This window comes from Oncorhynchus clarkii, chromosome 12 (genome assembly GCF_045791955.1).
Source record: "Oncorhynchus clarkii lewisi isolate Uvic-CL-2024 chromosome 12, UVic_Ocla_1.0, whole genome shotgun sequence".
NCBI classification, from domain to species: domain Eukaryota; kingdom Metazoa; phylum Chordata; class Actinopteri; order Salmoniformes; family Salmonidae; genus Oncorhynchus; species Oncorhynchus clarkii.
In genome coordinates, this window is record NC_092158.1 from 2,571,039 (window position 1) to 2,595,913 (window position 24,875).

General features: G+C 44.4%; 1 protein-coding gene across 1 annotated transcript in view; it reads right to left on the minus strand.

Annotated features, from left to right (window-relative positions):
- LOC139422644 (ephrin type-A receptor 5) overlaps positions 1–24,875 on the minus strand; it is a 178,725-nt gene that overhangs the window by 144,558 nt on the left and 9,292 nt on the right. The window contains exon 3 of the mRNA XM_071173794.1: positions 5,313–5,976. Within this exon, the coding sequence (XP_071029895.1) occupies positions 5,313–5,976 (664 nt within the window). The remainder of the gene's footprint in view (positions 1–5,312; positions 5,977–24,875) is intronic.

A 24,875-nucleotide genomic window follows, 5' to 3' on the forward strand; every position in this document is an offset into this window, starting at 1 on the left:
TTAACAAAACTGTTTCAGGTCAGCAAAATTATTGGGATGTCTGGTGTGAACTGCTCTCTTGAGGTCATGCCACAGCATCTCAATCGGGTTGAGGTCAGGACTGGGCCACAGAAGGCATTTTTTTTCTGTTGAAGCCATTCTGTTGTTGATTTACATTTGTGTTTTGGGTCGTTGTCCTGTTGCATCACCCAACTTCTGTTGAGCTTCAATTGGCGCACAGATAGACTAACATTCTCCTGCAAAATGTATTGGTAAACTTGGGAATTCATTTTTTTGTCGATGGTAGCGAGCTGTCCAGGCCCTGAGGCAGCAAAGCAGCCCCAAACCATGATGCTCCCTCCACCATACTTTACAGTTGGGATGAGGTTTTGATGTTGGTGTGCTGTGCCTTTTTTTCTCCACACATAGTGTTTTGTGTTCCTTCCAAACAACTCAACTTTAGTTTCATCTGTCCACAGAATATTTTGCCAGTAGCGTTGTGGAACATCCAGGTGCTCTTTTGCAAACTTCAAACCTGCAGCAATGTTTTTTTCGGACAGCAGTGGCTTCTTCCGTGGTGTACTCCCATGAACACCATTCTTGTTCAGTGTTTTACGTATCGTAGACTCGTCAACAGAGATGTTAGCATGTTCCAAAGGTTTCTGTGTGTCTTTAGCTGACACTCTAGGATTCTTCTTAACCTCATTGAACATTCTGCGCTGTGCTCTTGCAGTCCTCTTTGCAGGATGGCCACTCCTAGGGAGAGTAGCAACAGTGCTGAACTTTCTCCATTTATAGACAATTTGTCTTACCGTGGACTGATGAACATCAAGGCTTTTAGAGAAACTTTTGTAACCCTTTCCAGCTTTATGCAAGTCAACAATTATTAATCTTAGGTCTTCGGAGATCTCTCTTGTTCGAGGCATGGTTCACATCAGGCAATGCTTCTTGTGAATAGAAAACTCACATTTTGTGAGTGTTTTTTTATAGAGAAAGGGAGCTCTAACCAACATCTCCAATCTCGTCTCATTGGTTGGACTCTAGGTTAGCTAACTCCTGACTCCAATTAGCTTTTGGAGAAGTCAATAGCCTAGGGGTTCACATACTTTTTCCAACCTACACTGTGAATGTTTAAATTATGTATTCAATATGAACAAGAAAAATACAATAATTTGTGTGTTATTAGTTTAAGCACAATGTGTTTGTTTGTTGTTTTTATGAACAAATTCAATCAGAAATCCAGGTAATTCCAAAGGGTTCACATACTTTGTTTTGCCATTGTATATTAATATCAACTATAAAATATTGATAATAATATTATAATATGAATATATAATATTACCCTAATAAATACTAGGAAAGGCTTTTAAATAGGTCTACTATGAATGTTTTAACTGAAAGGGTCAGGGTACAGTCTAGTTCATTACCTAACACCTGCCCCTACCCACCTAACACCTGCCCCTACCCACCTAACATCTGCCCCTACCCACCTAACACCTGCCCCTACCCACCTAACACCTTCCCCTACCCACCTAACACTTTCCCCTACCCACCTAACACCTGCCCCTACCCACGTAACACCTGCCCCTACCCACCTAACACCTGCCCCTACCCACCTAACACCTGCCCCTACCCACCTAACACCTGCCCCTACCCACCTAACACCTGCCCCTACCCACCTAACACCTGCCCCTACCTACCTAACAAGCTAACTGAGGACAAACACATACTTTGTCAAATGTAACATTTTCTTCAAAGAGACAGACACAGACGAGAGGTATTTTGTGGTAACCATGGAAACGGGAGTAAAGCTGTTGGCTCTGAAAGAGAGGGAGACAACAAGACAGTTTGGCTCCACATCAGACACAACACCAGATATCAGACACCACACAGCACCACATCAGACACAACACAGCACCACAACAGACACAGCACCAGATATCAGACACCACACAGCCCCACATCAGACAACACCAGATATCAGACACCACACAGCACCACATCAGACACCACACAGCACCACATCAGACACAACACCAGATATCAGACACCACACAACACCAGATATCAGGCACCACACAACACTAGATATCAGGCACCACACAACTCCAGATATCAGGCACAACACAGCACCACATCAGACACCACACAGTCCCACATCAGACACTACACAGCCACACATCAGACAACACCAGATATCAGACACCACACAACACCAGATATCAGACACAACACAGCACCACATCAGACACCACACAGCCCCACATCAGACACTACACAGCCACACATCAGACAACACCAGATATCAGACACCACACAACACCAGATATCAGGCACCACACAACACCAGATATCAGGCACCACACAACACCAGATATCAGGCACAACACAGCCCCACATCAGACACCACACAGCCCCACATCAGACACAACACAGCACCACATCAGACACAACACCAGATATCAAACACCACACAACACCAGATATCAGACACAACACAGCACCACATCAGACACAACACCAGGTATCAGACACCACACAACACCATATATCAGACACAACACAGCACCACATCAGACACAACACCAGATATCAGACACCACACAACACCAGATTTCAGACACCACACAGCACCACATCAGACACCACACAGCACCAGATATCAGACACCACACAGCACCAGATATCAGACACCACACACCACCAGTTATCAGACACCACATCGGACATAACACAGCACCACATCAGACACCACACAACACCAGATATCAGACACAACACAGCACCACATCAGACACAACACAGCACCACAACAGACACAACACCAGAGATCAGACACAACACAACACTAGAGGTCGACCAATTAACAGACATGGCCGAATAATTAGGGCCGATTTCAAGTTTTCATAACAATCGGTAATCGGGATTTTTGGACGCCTAACATTGCAATCCATGAGGAGACTGCGTGGCAGGCTAAACACCTGTTTATGCGAGTGCAGCAAGGAGCCAAGGTAAGTTGCTCCTGCGTTGCATATAATCAATGCGGTGCCTGTTAATTTATCATCGAATCACAGCCTACTTCGCCAAATGGGTGATGACTTAAACAAAAGCGCATTTGCGAAAAAAGCAATGTCGTTGCACCAATGTACCGAACCATAAACAACAATGCCTTTCTTAAAATCAATACACAGAAGTTTATATTCTTAAACCTGCATATTTAGTTAAAATAAATTACTGTTAGCAGGCAATATTAACTAGGGAAATTGTGTCACTTCTCTTTAGTTCCGTGCAAGCAGAGTCAGGGTAAATGCAGCAGTTGTCACGATTTCCCCCGAAGTCGGTTCCTCTCCTTGTTCGGGCGGCGTTCGACGTCACCAGTCTTCTAGCCCTCGCTAGATTTCACTGAAAGAATAAACGTTTTGTTTTCGAAATGATAGTTTCCGGATTTGACCATATTAATGACCTAAGGCTCGCATTTCTGTGTGTTGATTATATTATAATTAAGTCTATGATTTGATATTTGATAAAGCAGTCTGACTGAGCGGTGGTAGGCAGCAGCAGGCGCGTAAGCATTCATTCAAACACCACTTTCCTGTGTTTACCAGCAGCTCATCGAAATGCTTGAAGCACAGCGCTGTTTATGACTTCAAGCCTATCAACTCCCGAGATTACGCTGTCAATACTATAGTGCCTATAAGAACATCCAATAGTCAAAGGAATATGAAATACAAATGAAAAATAGTCCTATAATTCCTGTAATAACTACAACCTGGAACTTCTCAACGGGGAATATTGAAGACTCATGTCAAAAGGAACCACCAGCGTTCATACGTTCTCATGTTCTAAGCAAGGAACTTGCTTTACTGCTTTAAGCCTCTCTCTAATGTTAATATGCCTTGTTATGCCTGTCTCGGCTAGTCCTAATTGTATTATTTCACTGTAGAGTCCTCATTCCCACTCACCTTAGATAGCTCTTTTGTCCCACCCCCACACATGTGGAGACCTCATCTGGCTTAACTGGTCCCACCAGAGACGAAACCTTGCATCGCCTGGTTCCTCTCTAGGTTTCTTCCTAGGTTTTGACATTTCTAGGGAATGGTTCCTAAACCACCGTGCTTCTACACGTCTCAGCTCACTGGTCACCATAGTAACACCCACCCGTAGAAGGTGCTCCAGCAGGTATATTTCACTGGTCACCATAGTAACACCCACCCGTAGAACGTGCTCCAGCAGGTATATTTCACTGGTCACCATAGTAACACCCACCCGTAGAACGTGCTCCAGCAGGTAAATGGTCATCCCCAAAGCCAACTCCTCCTTTGGTTGCCTTTCCTTCCAGTTCTTTGCTGCAATAACTGGAATGAATTGCAAACATCACTGAAGCTGGAGATATATCTCCCTGACTAACTTTAAGCATCAGCTGTCAGAGCAGCTTACATAACACTGCACCTGTACACAGCCCATCTGTAAATAGACCACCCAACTACCTCATCCCCTATATTGTTATTTATTTTTGCTCTTTTGCACCCCAGTATCTCTACTTGCACATCATCATCTGCACAACTATCACTCCAGTGTTAATGCTCAATTGTAATTATTTCCCACTATGGCCTATTCATTGCCTTACCTCCCTAATCGTACTACATTTGCACACAAAGTATATAGATGTTTCTATTGTGTTATTGACTGTACATTTATGTGATACTCTGTGTTGTTGTTTGTGTTGCACTGCTTGGCTTTATCTTGGCCAGGTCACAGTTGTAAATGACAACTTGTTCTCAACTGGCCGACCTGGTTAAATAAAGGTGAAATAAAAATAAAAAAAGACACACAAAGTCAATCAAGAGACACACACACGTAGAGAGAGGTAGATGTTCACTCACTTCACCCCGATCACTTCTTCTGAGCAGTGATTATGGTTGATAGCCTATAGCTAGCTAACAGTTTCCTTGTTATAATCAAAGCCACCATGACAGCAATAACATAGGATAAATGATGATATTGTTCATTAGGAGAAAAACATTTCAAGTGTAATAATGTGGTTGTCAATGCCTGTCCTTATTATGATGTGAACACATTCCATTAGCTTACCCATGTCATCATATTCCATACTGGTATGCAGGGGTTGAAATGTAGCTAGCCCGCTAGCCTGAGGCTAGTAATTTTCAGACTGGGTTAGGAGAAAATGTACCAAACTAGCCCATGAAATTCTGTCTTTTCAAACATCGCATGGAACATATTTTGGACGTCAATGTTATACTTGCTGGCCAGGGCCTAAGATCTTTATGTTCCGTCCCTGCTCGTGTGTATAAACAATTTGATTCAGTACATACCTTGACAACTGTCATTCACTTCCTCAAACCCCGCCTGGCACACACACTTCCCGATGGGCACTAGCCACTCCCCCTCTGCGCTGCAGTGCATCCTGGGTAGGTCCTCCGCCACCGAGTTGTTGACACAGTTTCCTGCCACCTCCAGCAGCTGGGAGGAGTCCGAACCTGTAATAGTGTCCTGGAACTGAGCTAGGTTCCTCACTATGAAGGGACACTTCTTATAGAACACCCTGACAGAAACCAGCGCTATACAGGCTCCCAGGTCTTGAAACGCCAGGTAGAACCCCTTCTTCGTCAACGGTCCCAGATCCCTAACCTCTGTATTCAGCTTCATCACTCTGTCTCCCAGGTCTAACTCCGTAAAGCTCTCGTCAGCAGCTATGGTGTCTACCTTAGAGTACTGGCTCTCCCTGAGGTTCCTCCCCTCCTCATCATTAGACTCATAGTAGTACATGTTGAAGGTCTCCTTGCAGGTACCCACGCCACCCGGAAGGCTGTTACAGTCCCTCAGGGTGAACTGTAGCTCCACGAACACCCTCTGAGCCCCCTCGTTGAGGATGAGGTTGGTCTGGAGCCAATTGTTCTGGTTGTGTTCCATCACTTTACACACCTGGTACGTGTGGATCGGAGCATAGTTCTCATCTACCTCACCTATCTCCTCCCACTGTAGAGAAGGGAAATAGAGAGATGGAAAAATATCAAACATTGTTTCATGTTCAGTTACAGCTGACTGGGTTATGTTGTAATTAGCTACTGCTAAGTAGTTATCATCTACCTCACCTATCTCCTCTAGCTACAGGTTACTAGAGTTGACCAGAACCTATTGTCTACAGGTTACTAGAGTTGACCAGAACCTATTGTCTACAGGTTACTAGAGTTGACCAGAACCTATTGCCTATAGGTTACTAGAGTTGACCAGAACCTATCGTCTACAGGTTACTAGAATTGACCAGAACCCGTGGAATAATAGCGTAGCTGGTGAGGATAGTAGAAAATGTAGGGTTGTGTGTGGTTGTGTATGGGTGTTGAAGGAATTTTAATTCCTCTGTTTTAATTCCCAATTAAAACTAAACACTCTGTCAATTCATAAGAATTTGTAAGACCCTTATTTTATAGGAATGGACAGAGCCCCGGTCTTAAAGTCAAGTAACAGCCTTTATTCAAGAGAGTACTGCCACAATACAGGTTACCACAGGTTATAAACTGAAAATGACGTCCTTAGTTCCAGCCCCAATCCGTGCCATATCCGTTCCAGTACAAAGGCTGTCTCTCCAGCCTTCCCACATCCGCCTCCCTACCAATTTAACCTGTTAAGCCTATAGGGGCGCTATTTCATTATTGGATAACAAAAACGTGCCCGTTTTAAGCGCAATATTTTGTCACGAAAAGATGCTTGACTATGCATAGAATTGACAGCTTTGGAAAGAACACAGTCTAACGTTTCCAAAACTGCAAAGATTTTATCTGTGAGTGCCACAGAACTCATTCTACAGGCGAAACCAAGATGAAACGTCTAACAGGAAATGAGCAGAATCTCTGAAGCTCTGTTTTCAAATGTCTCCTTATATGGCTGTGAATGCAGCAGGAACGACCATGTGCTTTCTGTGGTTTCTTCAAGATGTCTGCAGCATTGTGAAGTATTTGTAGGCATATCATTGGAAGATTGGCCATAAGAGACTACATTTTCCAGGGGTCCGCCCGGTGGCCTTTATCTAAATTTGTGCGTAATCTCCAGTTGCGGTCATTTTTTCCTGGGATTCAGAACGAAACGCACACTTCCACGAAGGATATATCATCGAAGAGATATGTGAAAAACACCTTGAGGATTGGTTCTAAACAACGTTTGCCATGTTTCAGTCGATATTATGGAGTTAATTTGGAAAAAAGTTCGGCGTAATTGATGACTGGATTTTCGTTTTTTTTTGGTAGCCAAACGTGACGCACCAAACGGAGCAATTTCTCCTAAACAAATAATATTTCAGGAAAAACTGAACATTTGCTATCTAACAGAGTCTCCTCATTGAAAACATCTGAAGTTCTTCAAAGGTAAATGATTATTTGAATGCTTTTCTGGTTTTTGTGAAAGTGTTGCCTGCTAAATGCTAACGATAATGCTAACGCTAAATGCTACGCTAGCTAGCTACTGTTACACAAATTATTGTTTTCCTATGGTTGAGAAGCATATTTTGAAAATCTGAGATGACAGTGTTGTTAACAAAAGGCTAAGCTTGAGAGCTAGCATATTTATTTCATTTCATTTGCGATTTTCATGAATAGTTAACGTTGCGTAATGGTAATGAGCTTGAGTCTGTATTCACGATACCGGATCCGGGATGGGTAGATCAGAGAGGTTAATATAATTTATGACTCAAGGCCTTTTCGAGTAGATAAGCATTCAAATAGCAGTCTGAAGATTTGTACCAAGGAACAGACAGTCATTGTTCTAACTTTTGCCCACGTTCACACACATTATTTTCAGTACTGGGATCAAGAAAGAAAACTCATACATATACAGTAACATTTAGTATTCTGATTAGTACATCTACAGTAACATAATAGTATTCTGATTAGTTAGTCCTGATTGAAATGTATACATAATTAGTCATCATCGATAAAAATTCCCTTAACAATGGGTAATTAGCTACTGCTAAGTAGTTATCATCTACCTCACCTATCTCCTCTAGCTACAGGTTACTAGAGTTGACCAGTACCTATTGTCTACAGGTTACTAGAGTTGACCAGAACCTATTGTCTACAGGTTACTAGAGTTGACCAGAACCAATCGTCTACAGGTTACTAGAGTTGACCAGAACCTATCGTCTACAGGTTACTAGAGTTGACCAGAACCTATTGCCTATAGGTTACTAGAGTTGACCAGAACCTATCGTCTACAGGTTACTAGAATTGACCAGAACCCGTGGAATAATAGCGTAGCTGGTGAGGATAGTAGAAAATGTAGGGTTGTGTGTTTGGGTTGTGTGTGGTTGTGTGTAAGTTGTGTGTGGGTTGTGTGTATGGGTTGTGTATGAGTTATGTGAGGGTTGTGTATGGGTTGTGTGTAATTGTGTGTAAGTTGTGTGTGGGTTGTTTGTATGGGTTGTGTATGAGTTATGTGTGGGTTGTGTGTGGGTTGTGTGTATTGGTTGTGTATGAGTTTTGTGTGGGTTGTGTATGGGTTATGTATGGGTTGTGTATGGGTTGTGTGTAATTGTCTACAGGTTACTAGAGTTGACCAGAACCTATCGTCTACAGGTTACTAGAGTTGACCAGAACCTATCGTCTACAGGTTACTAGAATTGACCAGAACCTATCGTCTACAGGTTACTAGAGTTGACCAGAACCTATCGTCTACAGGTTACTAGAATTGACCAGAACCTATCGTCTACAGGTTACTAGAATTGACCAGAACCTATCGTCTACAGGTTACTAGAGTTGACCAGAACCTATCGTCTACAGGTTACTAGAATTGACCAGAACCTATCGTCTCAGGTTACTAGAGTTGACCAGAACCTATCGTCTACAGGTTACTAGAATTGACCAGAACCTATCGTCTACAGGTTACTAGAGTTGACCAGAACCTATCGTCTACAGGTTACTAGAGTTGACCAGAACCTATCGTCTACAGGTTACTAGAGTTGACCAGAACCTATCGTCTACAGGTTACTAGAGTTGACCAGAACCTATCGTCTACAGGTTACTAGAATTGACCAGAACCTATCGTCTACAGGTTACTAGAATTGACCAGAACCCGTGGAATAATAGCGTAGCTGGTGAGGATAGTAGAAAATGTAGGGTTGTGTGTTTGGGTTGTGTGTGGTTGTGTGTAAGTTGTGTGTGGGTTGTGTATGGGTTGTGTATGGGTTGTATGTGGGTTGTGTGTTTGGGTTGTGTGTGGTTGTGTGTGGGTTGTGTGTATGGGTTGTGTATGAGTTATGTGTGGGTTGTGTATGGGTTGTGTGTAATTGTGTGTAAGTTGTGTGTGGGTTGTGTATGGGTCGTGTGTGTGTTGTGTATGGGTTGTGTGTGGGTTGTGTGTATGGGTTGTGTATGGGTTGTGTGTGGGTTGTGTGTATGGGTTGTGTATGAGTTATGTGTGGGTTGTGTATGGGTTGTGTGTGGGTTGTGTGTATGGGTTGTGTATGAGTTATGTGTGGGTTGTGTATGGGTTGTGTGTGGGTTGTGTGTGGGTTGTGTATGGGTTGTGTATGGGTTGTGTGTGGGTTGTGTATGGGTTGTGTGTGGGTTGTGTGTGGGTTGTGTATGGGTTGTGTGTGGGTTGTGTGTGGGTTGTGTATGGGTTGTGTATGGGTTGTGTGTGGGTTGTGTATGGGTTGTGTGTGGGTTGTGTGTGGGTTGTTAACCAGTTATTGAAACCATTTTTTACAAGCTGCTAATATATTGGTCTAATTTAACTCCACTTCAACTGACAAAGTAAAAACACAAAGACATTTCAAATACAACATTAATAATTCACTCCTCAGAAATCAGTTATAAATTACATTTCATTCCAGCTAGTAACCAGGCCCGAGAGGCCTGGATCCTATTGGTCTGACTGACAAGGTTATGAGACTCATTCAGCCAGCCCCGCCTGAGAGACCAGGGTTCTAGTGGTCTGACTGTCTGGGTTATGAGACTCATTCAGCCAGCCCTGTCTGAGAGACCAGGGTTCTAGTGGTCTGACTGTCTGGGTTATGAGACTCATTCAGCCAGGCCGGTCTGAGAGACCTGGGTTCTAGTGGTCTGACTGTCTGGGTTATGAGACTCATTCAGCCAGGCCGGTCTGAGAGACCAGGGTTCTAGTGGTCTGACTGTCTGGGTTATGAGACTCATTCAGCCAGCCCCGTCTGAGAGACCAGGGTTCTAGTGGTCTGACTGTCTGGGTTATGAGACTCATTCAGCCAGCCCCGTCTGAGAGTCCAGGGCCCTATTGGTCTGACTGACTGTAATGATGATATTTCCCTCTAAACCCAGGAGGCTTCAGACAGATGGGAGGTGTATTATAATGACACACACGCACACACTCACGCTGGTGCACACACACACAGACACACACACAGGTTGGTGCACACACGCACACACTCACGCACGTGAACACAGACAGATGTGTTTCTAATGTCTCTGGGCTAAAGGCTGGGACAGCTATAAACATCTTTCTGCTCCAACCGCCACCCCCCCCCATCCAATTGAATCCTTTCATCAGCCAGCTAATAGTGTCCTTTCATGACTCCATAATGTGGTCGCCAAAAACATGTCTGTGATCTGGTGGGTATAATGTCCGTTATCACGGACCGTATAATGTCTCCATAATCAGCTGTGTGATGTAGAGAAGTGGTGCACTGGGACGGTGTGTAAAGCATAGAATGATCTCGGACAAAGCTACAACTGTGAAATAGGACTTACGTAGTTACGTGTCAAATCAAATGTTATTTGTCACATGCGCCGAATATAACAGGGCGTTGACCTTACAGTGAAATGCTTACTTATTTTATTTATTTAACCTTTATTTATTTATTTTACCTTTATTTAACTAGGCAAGTCAGTTAAGAACAAATTCTTATTTTCAATGACGGCCTAGGAACAGTGGGTTAACTGCCTGTTCAGGGGCAGAACGACAGATTTGTACCTTGGGGATTTGAGATTGCAACCTTTCGGTTACTAGTCCAACGCTCTAACCACTAGGCTACCTTGCCGTCCCCTTATAGCTACCTTGCCGTCCCCTTATACAAGCCCTTTAACCAATAATGCAGTTGTAAGAAATATATATATATATATATATTTTTTTTTTTAAAAGGTAAGAGATAAGAATAAGAAATAATTAAAGAGTAGCAGTAAATAACAATAGTCTATGCCTAGTGTGAGGCTGCAGGTATTTTATGGTCATCCACGAGTTGCCAGAACAGCTTCAAAGCTCCTTGGCATGAATTCTACAAGTGTCTAGAACTCTATTGGAGGGATGTGACATCATTCTTTCCAAGATTAATTCCATCACTTGGTGCTTTGTTGATGGTGGTGTAAAACACTGTCTCAGGCGTCGCTCCAGAATCTCCCATAAGTCTTCCATTTGGTTAAGATGTTGGGCCTAATGTATTAACTGTGCAAATTTACTAAATTAGGTCTTACTAAATTTTGCCGTACGTGGAGATTGTAGGATTTGCAAGCGCCGCAAATTATTGTGATTTATCAAACTGTCGCACGCAACATATAAGCATGTTTTAATTGATAATTCAGAGCCATACTATATTTGTGCGCTGGTAACCACGCCTAGAAAACGCCCTCCATTCACCTTTTATGGTAACCACGCCTGGAAAACGCCCTCCATTCACCTTTTATGGTAACCACGCCTGGAAAACGCCCTCCATTCACCTTATATGGTAACCACGCCTGGAAAACGCCCTCCATTCACCTTATATGGTAACCAAAACGCCCTCCATTCACCTTATATGGTAACCAAAACGCCCTCCATTCACCTTATATGGTAACCAAAACGCCCTCCATTCACCTTATATGGTAACCAAAACCCCCTACATTCACCTTGTATGGTAACCAAAACCCCCTACATTCACCTTGTATGGTAACCAAAATGGGTCCTCAGATGCTAAAAAGGTTCTACAGCTGCACCATCAATTGCACCACCGCCTGGAATGGCAACTGCTCGGCCTCCGACCGCAAGGCGCTACAGAGGGTAATGCGAACAGCCCAGTACATCATTGGGGCAAAGCTGCCTGCCATCCAGGACCTCTATACCAGGCGGTGTCAGAGGAAGGCCCTAAAAATTGTCAAAGACTCCAGCCACCCAAGTCATAGACTGTTCTCTCTGCTACCACACGGCAAGCAGTACCAGAGCACCAAGTCTAGGTCCAAGAGGCTTCTAAACAGCTTCTACCCCCAATCCATAAGACTCCTGAACACCTAATCAAATGGCTACCCAGACTATTCGCATTACTCCCCCCCCCCCCTCTTTTACACAGCTGCTACTCTCTGTTGTTATCATCTATGCATAGTCACTTGAATAACTCTACTACATGTACATATTATTACCTCAGCTAACCGGTGCCCCTGCACATTGACTCTGTACAGGTACCCCCCTGTATATAGCCTCCACATTGACTCTGTACCGGTACCCCCCTGTATATAGCCTCAACATTGACTCTGTACCGGTACCCCCTGTATATAGCCTCCACATTGACTCTGTACTGGTACCCCCTGTATATAGCCTCCACATTGACTCTGGACCGGTACCCCCCTGTATATAGCCTCCACATTGACTCTGTACCAGTACCCCCTGTATATAGCCTCCAGATTGACTCTGTACCGGTACCCCCTGTATATAGCCTCCATATTGACTCTGTACCGGTACCCCCTGTATATAGCCTCCACATTGACTCTGTACTGGTACCCCCTGTATATAGCCTCCACACTGACTCTGTACTGGTACCCCTTGTATATAGCCTCCACATTGACTCTGGACCGGTACCCCCCTGTATATAGCCTCCACATTGACTCTGTACCAGTACCCCCTGTATATAGCCTCCACATTGACTCTGTACCGTAACACCCTGTATATAGCCTCCACATTGACTCTGTACCAGTACCCCCTGTATATAGCCTCAACATTGACTCTGTACCAGTACCCCCTGTATATAGCCTCCACATTGACTCTGTACCAGTACCCCCTGTATATAGCCTCCACATTGACTCTGTACCGGTACCCCCTGTATATAGCCTCCACATTGACTCTGTACCAGTACCCCCTGTATATAGCCTCCACATTGACTCTGTACCGGTACCCCCTGTATATAGCCTCCACATTGACTCTGTACCGGTACCCCCTGTATATAGCCTCCACATTGACTCTGTACCAGTACCCCCTGTATATAGCCTCCACATTGACTCTGTACCAGTACCCCCTGTATATAGCCTCCACATTGACTCTGTACCAGTACCCCCTGTATATAGCCTCCACATTGACTCTGTACCGGTACCCCCTGGATATAGCCTCCACACTGACTCTGTACCGGTACCCCCTGTATATAGCCTCCACACTGACTCTGTACCGTAACACCCTGTATATAGCCTCCACATTGACTCTGTACCGTAATACCCTGTATATAGCCTCCACATTGACTCTGTACCGGTACCCCCTGTATATAGCCTCCACATTGACTCTGTACCGGTACCCCCTGTATTTAGCCTCCACTTTGACTCTGTACCAGTACCCCCTGTATATAGCCTCCACATTGACTCTACCGGTACCCCCTGTATATAGCCTCCACATTGACTCTGTACCGGTACCCCCTGGATATAGTCTCGCTATTGTTATTTTACTGCTGCTCTTTAATTACTTGTTACTTTTATTTGTTGTTCTTATCTGTATTTATAATTTTTTTAACTGCATTGTTGGTTAGGAGCTTGTAAGTAAGCATTTCACTGTGAGGTCTACTACACCTGTTGTATTCAGCATTTCACTGTGCGGTCTACTACACCTGTTGTATTCAGCACTTCACTGAGAGGTCTACTTCACCTGTTGTATTCAGCATTTCACTGTAAGGTCTACTACACCTGTTGTATTCAGCATTTCACTGTAAGGTCTACTACACCTGTTGTATTCAGCATTTCACTGTAAGGTCTACTACACCTGTTGTATTCAGCATTTCACTGTGAGGTCTACCTATACCTGTTGTATTCAGCATTTCACTGTAAGGTCTACTACACCTGTTGTATTCAGCATTTCACTGTGAGGTCTACTACACCTGTTGTATTCAGCATTTCACTGTAAGGTCTACTACACCTGTTGTATTCAGCATTTCACTGTAAGGTCTACTACACCTGTTGTATTCAGCATTTCACTGTAAGGTCTACTACACCTGTTGTATTCAGCATTTCACTGTAAGGTCTACTACACCTGTTGTATTCAGCATTTCACTGTAAGGTCTACTACACCTGTTGTATTCAGCATTTCACTGTGAGGTCTACCTATACCTGTTGTATTCAGCATTTCACTGTAAGGTCTACTACACCTGTTGTATTCAGCATTTCACTGTGAGGTCTACTACACCTGTTGTATTCAGCATTTCACTGTAAGGTCTACTACACCTGTTGTATTCAGCATTTCACTGTAAGGTCTACTACACCTGTTGTATTCAGCATTTCACTGTAAGGTCTACTACACCTGTTGTATTCAGCATTTCACTGTAAGGTCTACTACACCTGTTGTATTCAGCATTTCACTGTAAGGTCTACTACACCTGTTGTATTCAGCATTTCACTGGAAGGTCTACCAAACCTGTTGTATTCGGCACATGTGACTAATAACATTTGATTTGATTTGAGCATTCTGCACACAATACCGCATAATGACAAAACGAAAATGGAAGAAGTTTGGAACAGCCAAGACTCTTCCTAGAGCCGCCCGGCTAAACTGAGCAATCGGGGGGGGGGGGGGCTTTGTCCCGAAGTCAATCCTGTGTTGTCTTGGCTGTGTGCCAGACTGGGGCGAAGGTTTACCTTCCAACAAGACAACGACCCTAAGCACACAGACAAGATAACGAAGGAGTGGCTTCGGGACAAGTCTCTGAATGTCCTCGAGTGGCCCAGCCAGAACCCGATCGAACATCTCTGGTGAGACCTGAAAGTAGCTGTGTAGCGACGCTCCCCATCCGACCTAACAGAGCTTGAGAGGATCTGCAGAAAAGAATGGGAGAAACTCCCCAAATACAGGTCTGCCAAACTTGTAGAGTCATAAGACTTGAGACTGTAATCACTACTAAAGGTGCTTCAACAAAGTACTGAGTAAAGGGTCTGAATACTTACGTAAATGTGATATTTAATAAATTTGCACAAAAAACATGTTTTTGCTTTGTCATTGTGGGGTATTGTGATGTCATTGTGGGGTATTGTGATGTCATTATGGGGTATTGTGATGTCATTATGGGGTATTGTGATGTCATTATGGGGTATTGTGATGTCATTGTGGGGTATTGTGATGTCATTATGGGGTATTGTGTGTAGATTGATGAGGGGGAAAAAACATTTAATCCATTTTAGAATAATGCTGTAACGTAACAAAATGTGGAAAAAGTGGAAGGGGCCTGAATACTTCCCGAAAGCTCTGTAGATTAAGACCCCGCTGAGCCGACATGAAATATGGCTCAGAAAATGTACCTCAATACCGGTGAGAATATACTCAGAATTGTCCCATTATCCCAACTATTGGGAAGATTGAAGGACCGCTAAGCAGGTGTAACAGTTAGCATAATGGGACAGTACAATTCAAACAGCAAATAGCATTTTCACATGTGAAAGTTTTTGCGCCTGTCTGCCTACATGCCTGCTTGTCTGCCTACCTACCTGTCTGCCTACCTACCTGTCTGCCTACATGCCTGCCTGTCTGCCTACCTACCTGTCTGCCTACCTACCTGTCTGCCTAACTGCCTACATTCCTGCCTACATGCCTTCCTGCCTGCATGCCTGCCTGCCTGCCTGCCTGCTTGCCTGTCTGTCTGTGTGCCTATATTCCTGCCTGTCTGTCTACATGCCTGCCTGCCTGTCTGCCTGCCTACATGCCTGCCTGTCTGTCTACATGCCTGCCTGTCTGTCTGCCTGTCTGTCTACATGCCTGCCTGTCTACGTATCTGTGTGCAGTGCTGAGTCTGGTTGGACCCCTGATGACACACCCAGCAGAGTAAAACACACACACACACACACACACACACACACACAAACACACACACTCAGCAGAGACCACAGAGACAAATCCTCTTAACGCTGATAAACAGGATGTAAAGTAACAGGTTGGACTTGGCTTTAAAACAGATTAGGCCTAACACACACTCACTCTAATAGCGAGTGCTTCCCCAATTCCTACTCCCTATACAGTGTACTACAGTTGACACGGGCCCTTAAGGATCTGGTTAAAAAGTACTCCCTATACAGTGAATATGGCGTCATTTGGGAAGCACTCAGGAAGATGTAACGAGGTGCTCTTCACAACGACTGGAGGTACAGAACACAAAGGGATTACCCAGGACGGACCGGAGATACACTGAGAGGACAAAACATTAGGAACACCATCTTAATATTGAGTAACAAACCCTTTTGCCCTCAGCAAAGCTTCAATTTACCTGGGCATGGACTCTACAAGGTGTTGAAAGCGTTCCACAAGGATGCTGGCCCATGTTGACTCCAATACTTCCCACAGTCCTTTAGGTGGTGGACAGTTCTTGATAAACACGGGAAACTATTGAGTGTGAAAAACCCAGCAATGTTGCCCTTCTTGACACACTCCAGTGTGCCTGGCACCTACTACCATGCCCGTTCAAAGAAACTTCAATCTTTTGTCTTGCCCGTTCACCCTCTGAATGGCACACAATCCATGTCTCCATTCAATTGTCTCAGGGCTTATAAATCCTTCTTTAACCACGTGTCTCCTCCCCTTCATCTACACTGATTGAAGTGGATTTTTTCAGGTGACATCAATAAGGGATCATAACTTCCACCTGGATTCACCTGGTCCGTCTATGTCAGGGCAAAAGGTGTTCTTAATTTGTTGTATACTCAGTGTAATTGACCTGCGTCACTGGGTTAGCCTTGCAATGTTTGTGTTTCTATCTAGAAACGGTGATCGTAAAGTTTATTAGTGTAGGCACTGTTAGCGATCTTTACCCTCCTGTTCTCTTCTGTGTACTATACAGACTGTTCCTGTAGACAGAACAACTGTGTTTGATGATAACAGAAAGCATTTCTTAACCTGACCTTTACCTGCGTTCTTCCTCCCTGCATCTTTTGAATCCTTCTCTATTTCTTTACTCACTTCCTTTCACTCGTTACTCTCTGTCCTCCTGTTCACTCCTGAATGCACCCTTCACTATTTCTTTACTCACTTCCTTTCACTCGTTACTCTCTATCCTCCTGTTCACTCCTGAATGCACCCTTCACTATTTCTCTCCCTGTTTAGCTCTCCCACTTGAACCCTGTAACTCACTCCAAGCAAACACTATTTCTGTGGCTCAACTGTGCACTAAACATCACGCACACCAAACCCAAGTGCTCAGTCCCTAGGCACCCCCCTAGCCTCTCAACACAGAATGAAAGATAAAGAAAGAGCTAAGAGAAAAAGAAAGAGAGAACTAAGAGAAAGAGCAGTCTGGACTGGTTGAAGCCGAGTGGGACGGATTATTTTAAAAGTATTTAAGTCTGCGGTGAATCATCAAGATCAATACACTGGTACAAGTCTACAGTTAAAACGCCAAGATATCTACATGGACGTTATTGTCTCATTTGTATCAAAATGTCATTGTTATTGTTAGTTAAAAGTCTACAGTTAAAAGTGCCTTTGGAAAGTATTCACACCCCTTGAATCTCTCCACATTTTTGTTACATTTTCAGCTATATTCTAAAATGGATTAAATAAAAAAGAAATCCTCAGCAATCTCATTGGCCACTATACCCACCATACGGAGCCCTGCTGATCCGTCGTCTGAACCGTCGCCTGAACCGGAACCCCAACAGATGCTAGCCAGCTAACTAGCTACTAGCTAGTAGTCAGCTAGCGGTCATCAGCCACCTCTAGCCAGGACAACTCTCGCCAGTCTGCGCAGCACGACTCAAACCAGAGCAATTTGGACTTATTTTTCTCCATATCTCCGGATTCCTACTGCAAGCTCTGAACCTTTTTTTTTATTTTTTTTCTTCACCTGGACCATCGCACCATCCCTAGCTAGCTAGCTGCTACTCGAGTGGCCACTCCTGGCTAACGTCACTGTACCAAAACAATAACCAATTAGCCTGGAGCTAGCCTTGCTAGGCCCATCTCCAGGCTAGCCAAAGAGGTCGATCAGCCACTACTTGGTCTACAATACCTATTTTTGCCAACTGGCTTGGAACCCCGCCGACTCATCACGACTGGACCACTGACGTGATTCGCCCGATAGGGTACTTCCTCAACTGGCTCCGCCGTCGCTTCGCCCCCTGAAATCCCATCCGCTAGCATGCTAGCCGCAGCCTGCTAGCTGTCCAGAGCACATTGGACTGTTAGTTTAAAAGGCCCACCGGACAAATTCATAGACAGACTTTCTTCCGTCGCGGCGTCCTTTCAAGGCCCTTCTGTTAGCTTGCGCTAGCCCCAAGCTGCCTGAAGCTACTCACTGGACTCCTATGATCACTCGGCTACGTATGCTTCTCGCTAACGTCAATATGCCTTGTCCATTGCTGTTTTGGTTAGTATTTATTGCCTTATTTCACTGTAGAGCCTCTGACCCTGCTCAAAACGCCTTATTTAATACTTTAGTTCCACCTACCACACATGCGGTGACATCACCTGGTTTAAATTATATTTCTAGGGACAATATCTCTTTCATCGTCACTCTAAGCACAGGTTTACCATCACTGTATCCACATCCTACCATATCTTTGTCTGTACATTATGCCTTGAATCTACTCTACCATGCCCAGAAATGTGATCCTTTTACTCTCTGTTCTGAACGTACTAGCCGACCAGTTATTTGAGCCTTTAGCTGTACCCTTATCCCACTCCTCCTTTGTTCCTCTGGTGATGTGGAGGTTAATCCAGGCCCTGCAGTGTCTAGCTCCACTCCTATTCCCCAGGCGCTCTCTTTTGCTGACATCTGTAACTGTAAAAGCCTTGGTTTCATGCACATTAACATTAGAAGCCTCCTCCCAAAGTTTGTTTTATTCACTGCCCTAGCACACTCTGCCAACCCGGATGTCCTTGCCGTGTCTGAATCCTGGCTCAGGAAGACCACCAAAAACCCTGAAATGTCCACCCCTAACTATAACATTTGCTGACAAGATAGAACTGCCAAAGGGGGCGGTGTTGCAATCTACTGCAGAGATGGCGTGCAGAGTTCTGACTTACTATCCAGGTCTGTGCCCAAACAATTCAAGCTTCTACTTCTAAAAATTCACCTTTCCAGAAACAAGTCTCTCATCATTTCCGCTTGTTATAGACCACCCTCTGCCCCCAGCTGTGCCCTGGACACCATATGTGAACTGATTGCCTCCCATCTATCTTCAGAGCTAGTGCTGCTAAGTGACCTAAACTGGGACATGCTTAACACCCTGGCCGTCCTACAATCTAAGCTTGATGCCCTCAATCTCTCACAAATTATCAATGAACCCACCAGGTTCAACCCCAAATCCGTAAACACGGGCACCCTCATAAATATCATCCAACTTGCCCTCCAAATACACCTCTGATGTTTTCTACCAAGATCTCAGTGATCACTGCCTCATTGCCTACATCCGTAACGGGTCTGCGGTCAAACGACCACCCCTCATCACTATCAAACGCTCCCTAAAATACTTCCTAATCGACCTGGCCCCAGTATCCTGGAAGGATATTGACCTCATCCCGTCAGCCGAGGATGCCTGGTCTTTCTTTAAAAGTGCCTTCCTCACCATCTTAAATAAGCATGCCCCTTTTAAAAATTTAGAACCAGGAACAGATATAGCCCTTGGTTCTCTCCAGACCTGACTGCCCTTGACCAGCACAAAAACATCCTGTGGCGTTCTGCATTAGCATTGAATAGCCCCTGTGATATGCAACTTTTCCGGGAAGTCAGGAATAAATATACACAGGCAGTTAGGAAAGCTAAGGCTAGCTTTTTCAAGCAGAAATGTGCATCCTGTAGCACAAACTCAAAAAAGTTCTGGGACACTGTAAAGTTCATGGAGAATAAGAGCACCTCCTCCCAGCTGCCCACTGCACTAAGGACAGGAAACACTGTCACCACCGATGAATCCACTAGAATTGAGAATTTCAATAAGCATTTTTCTACAGCTAGCCATGCTTTCCACCTGGCTACTCCTACCCTGGTCAACAGCACTGCACCCCCCACAGCAACTCGCCCAAGCCTTCCCCATTTCTCCTTCTCCCAAATCTGCTCAGCTGATGTTCTTAAAGAACTGCAAAACCTGGACCCCCAGCCAGGCTAGACATTCTGGACCCTCTCTTTTTAAAATAATCTGCTGAAATTACTAGCCTGTTTAACTAGCCTATTACTAGCCGGTTCAACCTCTCTTTTGTATCGTCTGAGATTCCTTAAGATTGGAAAGCTGCCGCGGTCAACCCCCTCTTCAAAGGGGGAGACACTCTAGACCCAAATTGCTACAGATCTATATATATCCTACCCTACCTTTCTAAGGTCTTCAAAAGCCAAGTCAACAAACAGATTACCGACCACTTCAAATCCCATCGTACCTTCTCCGCTACGCTCTGGATTCAGAGCTGGTCATGGGTGCACCTCAGCCACGCTCAAGGTCCTAAACGATATCATAACCGCCATCGATAAGAGACATTACTGTGCAGCCATATTCATCAACCTGGCCAAGGTTTTCGAGTCTGTCAATCACCACATTGTTATTGGCAGACTCAACAGCCTTGGTTTCTCAAATGATTTCCTTGCCTGGTTCACCAACTACTTCTCTGATAGAGTTTAGTGTGTCAAATCGGAGGGCCCGCCATTCTCTGTATACATCAATGATGTCGCTCTCGCTGCTGGTGATTCTCTGATCCACCTCTACGCAGACAACATCATTCTGTATAATTCTGGCCCTTCTTTGGACACTGTGTTAACTAACCTCCAGACGAGCTTCAATGCCATACAACTCTCCTTCAATGGCCTCCAACTGCTCTTAAATGCAAGTAAAACTAAGTGCATGCTCTTCAACCGATCACTGCCCACACCTGCCCGTACCCATCCAGCATCACTACTCTGGACGGTTCTGACTTAGAATATGTGGACAACTATAAATAGCTAGGTGTCTGGATAGACTGTAAACTCTCCTTCCAGACTCACATCCAGACTCCCATTCTCTAATCCGAAATTAAATCTAGAATTGGCTTCCTATTTCGCAACAAAGCATCCTTCACTCAAGCTGCCAAACATACCCTCGTAAAACTGATCATCCTACCGATCCTCGACTTCGGCGAAGTCATCTATAAAATAGCCTCCGACACTCTACTCAAGAAATTGGATGGAGTCTATCACAGTGCCATCCGTTTTGTCACCAAGCATACAGTGCCTTGCGAAAGTATTCGGCCCCCTTGAACTTTGCGACCTTTTGCCACATTTCAGGCTTCAAACATGAAGATATAAAACTTTATTTTTTTGTGAAGAATCAACAAGTGGGACACAATCATGAAGTGGAACGACATTTATTGGATATTTCAAACTTTTTTAACAAATCAAAAACTGAAAAATTGGGCGTGCAAAATTATTCAGCCCCTTTACTTTCAGTGCAGCAAACTCTCTCCAGAAGTTCAGTGAGGATCTCTGAATGATCCAATGTTGACCTAAATGACTAATGATGATAAATACAATCCACCTGTGTGTAATCAAGTCTCCGTATAAATTCACCTGCACTGTGATAGTCTCAGAGGTCCGTTAAAAGCGCAGAGAGCATCATGAAGAACAAGGAACACGCCAGGCAGGTCCGAGATACTGTTGTGAAGAAGTTTAAAGCCGGATTTGGATACAATTTTTTTTCCCAGGCTTTAAACATCCCAAGGAGCACTGTGCAAGCGATAATATTGAAATGGAAGGAGTATCAGACCACTGCAAATCTACCAAGACCTGGCCGTCCCTCTAAACTTTCAGCTCATACAAGGAGAAGACTGATCAGAGATGCAGCCAAGAGGCCCATGATCACTCTGGATGAACTGCAGAGATCTACAGCTGAGGTGGGAGACTGTCCATAGGACAACAGTCCTATGTATATTGCACAAATCTGGCCTTTATGGAAGAGTGGCAAGAAGAAAGCCATTTCTTAAAGATATCCATAAAAAGTGTTGTTTAAAGTTTGCCACAAGCCACCTGGGAGACACACCAAACATGTGGAAGAAGGTGCTCTGGTCAGATGAAACCAAAATTGAACTTTTTGGCAACAATGCAAAACGTTATGTTTGGCGTAAAAGCAACACAGCTCATCACCCTGAACACACCATACCCACTGTAAAACATGGTGGTGGCAGCATCATGGTTTGGGCCTGCTTTTCTTCAGCAGGGACAGGGAAGATGGTTAAAATTGATGGGAAGATTGATGGAGCCAAATACAGGACCATTCTGGAAGAAAACCTGATGGAGTCTGCAAAAGACCTGAGACTGGGACGGAGATTTGTCTTCCAACAAGACAATGATCCAAAACATAAAGCAAAATCTACAATGGAATGGTTCAAAAATAAACATATCCAGGTGTTAGAATGGCCAAGTCAAAGTCCAGACCTGAATCCAATCGAGAATCTGTGGAAAGAACTGAAAACTGCTGTTCACAAATGCTCTCCATCCAACCTCACTGAGCTCGAGCTGTTTTGCAAGGAGGAATGGGAAAAAATGTCAGTCTCTTGATGTGCAAAACTGATAGAGACATACCCCAAGCGACTTACAGCTGTAATCGCAGCAAAAGGTGGCGCTACAAAGTATTAACTTAAGGGGGCTGAATAATTTTGCACGCCCAATTTTTCAGTTTTTGATTTGTTAAAAAAGTTTGAAATATCCAATAAATGTCGTTCCACTTCATGATTGTGTCCCACTTGTTGTTGATTCTTCACAAAAAAATACAGTTTTATATCTTTATATTTGAAGCCTGAAATGTGGCAAAAGGTCGCAAAGTTCAAGGGGGCCGAATACTTTCGCAAGGCACTGTATGTTACCCACCACTGTGACCTGTACGCTCCCGTTCGCTGGCCATCGCTTCATACTCGTCGCCAAACCCACTGGCTCCAGGTCATCTACAAGTCTCTGATAGGTAAAGCCCCGGCTTATCTCAGCTCACTGGTCACCATAGCAGCACCCACTCGTAGCACGCGCTCCAGCAGGTATATTTCGCTGGTCACCCCCAAAGCCAATTCCTCCTTTGGCCGCCTCTCGAATTGCAAAAATCTCTGAAGCTGGAGACTCTTACCTCCGTCACTAGCTTTAAGCACCAGCTGTCAGGGCAGGTCACAGATCACTGCACCTGTACATAGCTCATCTGTAATTAGCCCATCAAGTCTACCTCATCCCCATACTGTATTTATTTATTTATCTTGCTCCTTTGCAGTATCTCTACTTGCACATTCATCCTCTGTACATCCTACCATTCCAGTGTTTAATTGTTATATTGTATTTACTTTGCCACCATGGCCTATTTATTGCCTTTACCTCTCTTATCCTACCTCATTTGCACATGCTGTATATAGATTTTTCTACTCTATTATTGACTGTATGTTTGTTTATTCCATGTGTAACTCTGTGTCGTTGTATGTGTCGAACTGCTTTGCTTTATCTTGGCCAGGTCGCAGTTGCAAATGAGAACTTGTTCTCAACTAGCCTACCTGGTTAAATAAAGGTGAAATAACAATTTTAAATCTACACCCCATAATGACATCACAATACACCATAATGACATCACAATACCCCATAATGACACAGTGAAAACAGGTTTTTAGAAAAACAGAAATACCTTATTATATCTCAGTATTCAGACCCTTTGCTATGAGACTCGAAATTGAGCTCAGGTGCATCCTGTTTCCATTGATCATCCTTGAGATGTTTCTAAAACTTGATTTTCAGTCCACCTGTGGTAAATTCAGTTGATTGGATATGATTTGAAAAAGCACACACCTGTCTATATAAGGTCCCATAGTTGACAGTGCATATCAGAGAGAAAAAAACAGCCATGAGGTCAAAGGAATTGTCCTGGGGAAGGGTACCAAAAAATGTTTGCAGCAATGAAGGTCCCCAAGAACATAGTGGCCTCCATCATTCTTAAATGGAAGAAGGTTGGAACCACCAAGACTCTTCCTAGAGCTGGCCGCCCCGCCAAACTGAGCAATTGGGGGAGAAGGGCCTTGGTCAGCGAGGTGACCAAGAACCCAATGGTCATTCTGACAGAGCACCAGAGTTCCTCTGTGGAAATGGAAGAAACTTCCAGAAGGAAAACCATCTCTGCAGCACTCCACCAATCGCACCTTTATGGTAGAGTGACCAGACGGAAGTCACTCCTCAGTAAAATGCACATGACAAGACTCAGACCACGAGAAAAAAGATTCTCTGGTCTGATGAAACCATGATTGAACTCTTTGGCCTGAATGCCAAGAGTCACGTCTGGAGGAAACCTGCCACCATGCCTACGGTAAAGCATGGTGGTGGTAGCATCGTGCTGTGGGGATATTTTTCAGTGGCAGGGACTGGGAGACTAGTCAGGATCGAGGGAAAGATGAACGGAGCAAAAAACTGAGAAATCCTTGATGAAAACTTGCTCCAGAGCGCTCAGGACCTCAGACCGGAGTGAAGGTTCACCTTCCAACAGGACAACAACCCTAAGCACACAGCCCTAAGCACACGGCTGGCTTCGGGACAAGTCCCTGAATGTCCTTGAGTGGCCCAGCCTGCACGGATGGAACATCTCTGGAGAGACCTGAAAATAGCTGTGCAGCGACGCTCCCCATCCAACCTGACAGAGCTTGAGAGGCTCTACAGAGAAAAATGGGAGAAACTCCAAAATACAGGTGTGCCAATCTTGTAGCGTCACACCCAAGAAGACTTGAAAGTAAAAAGTTTGAAT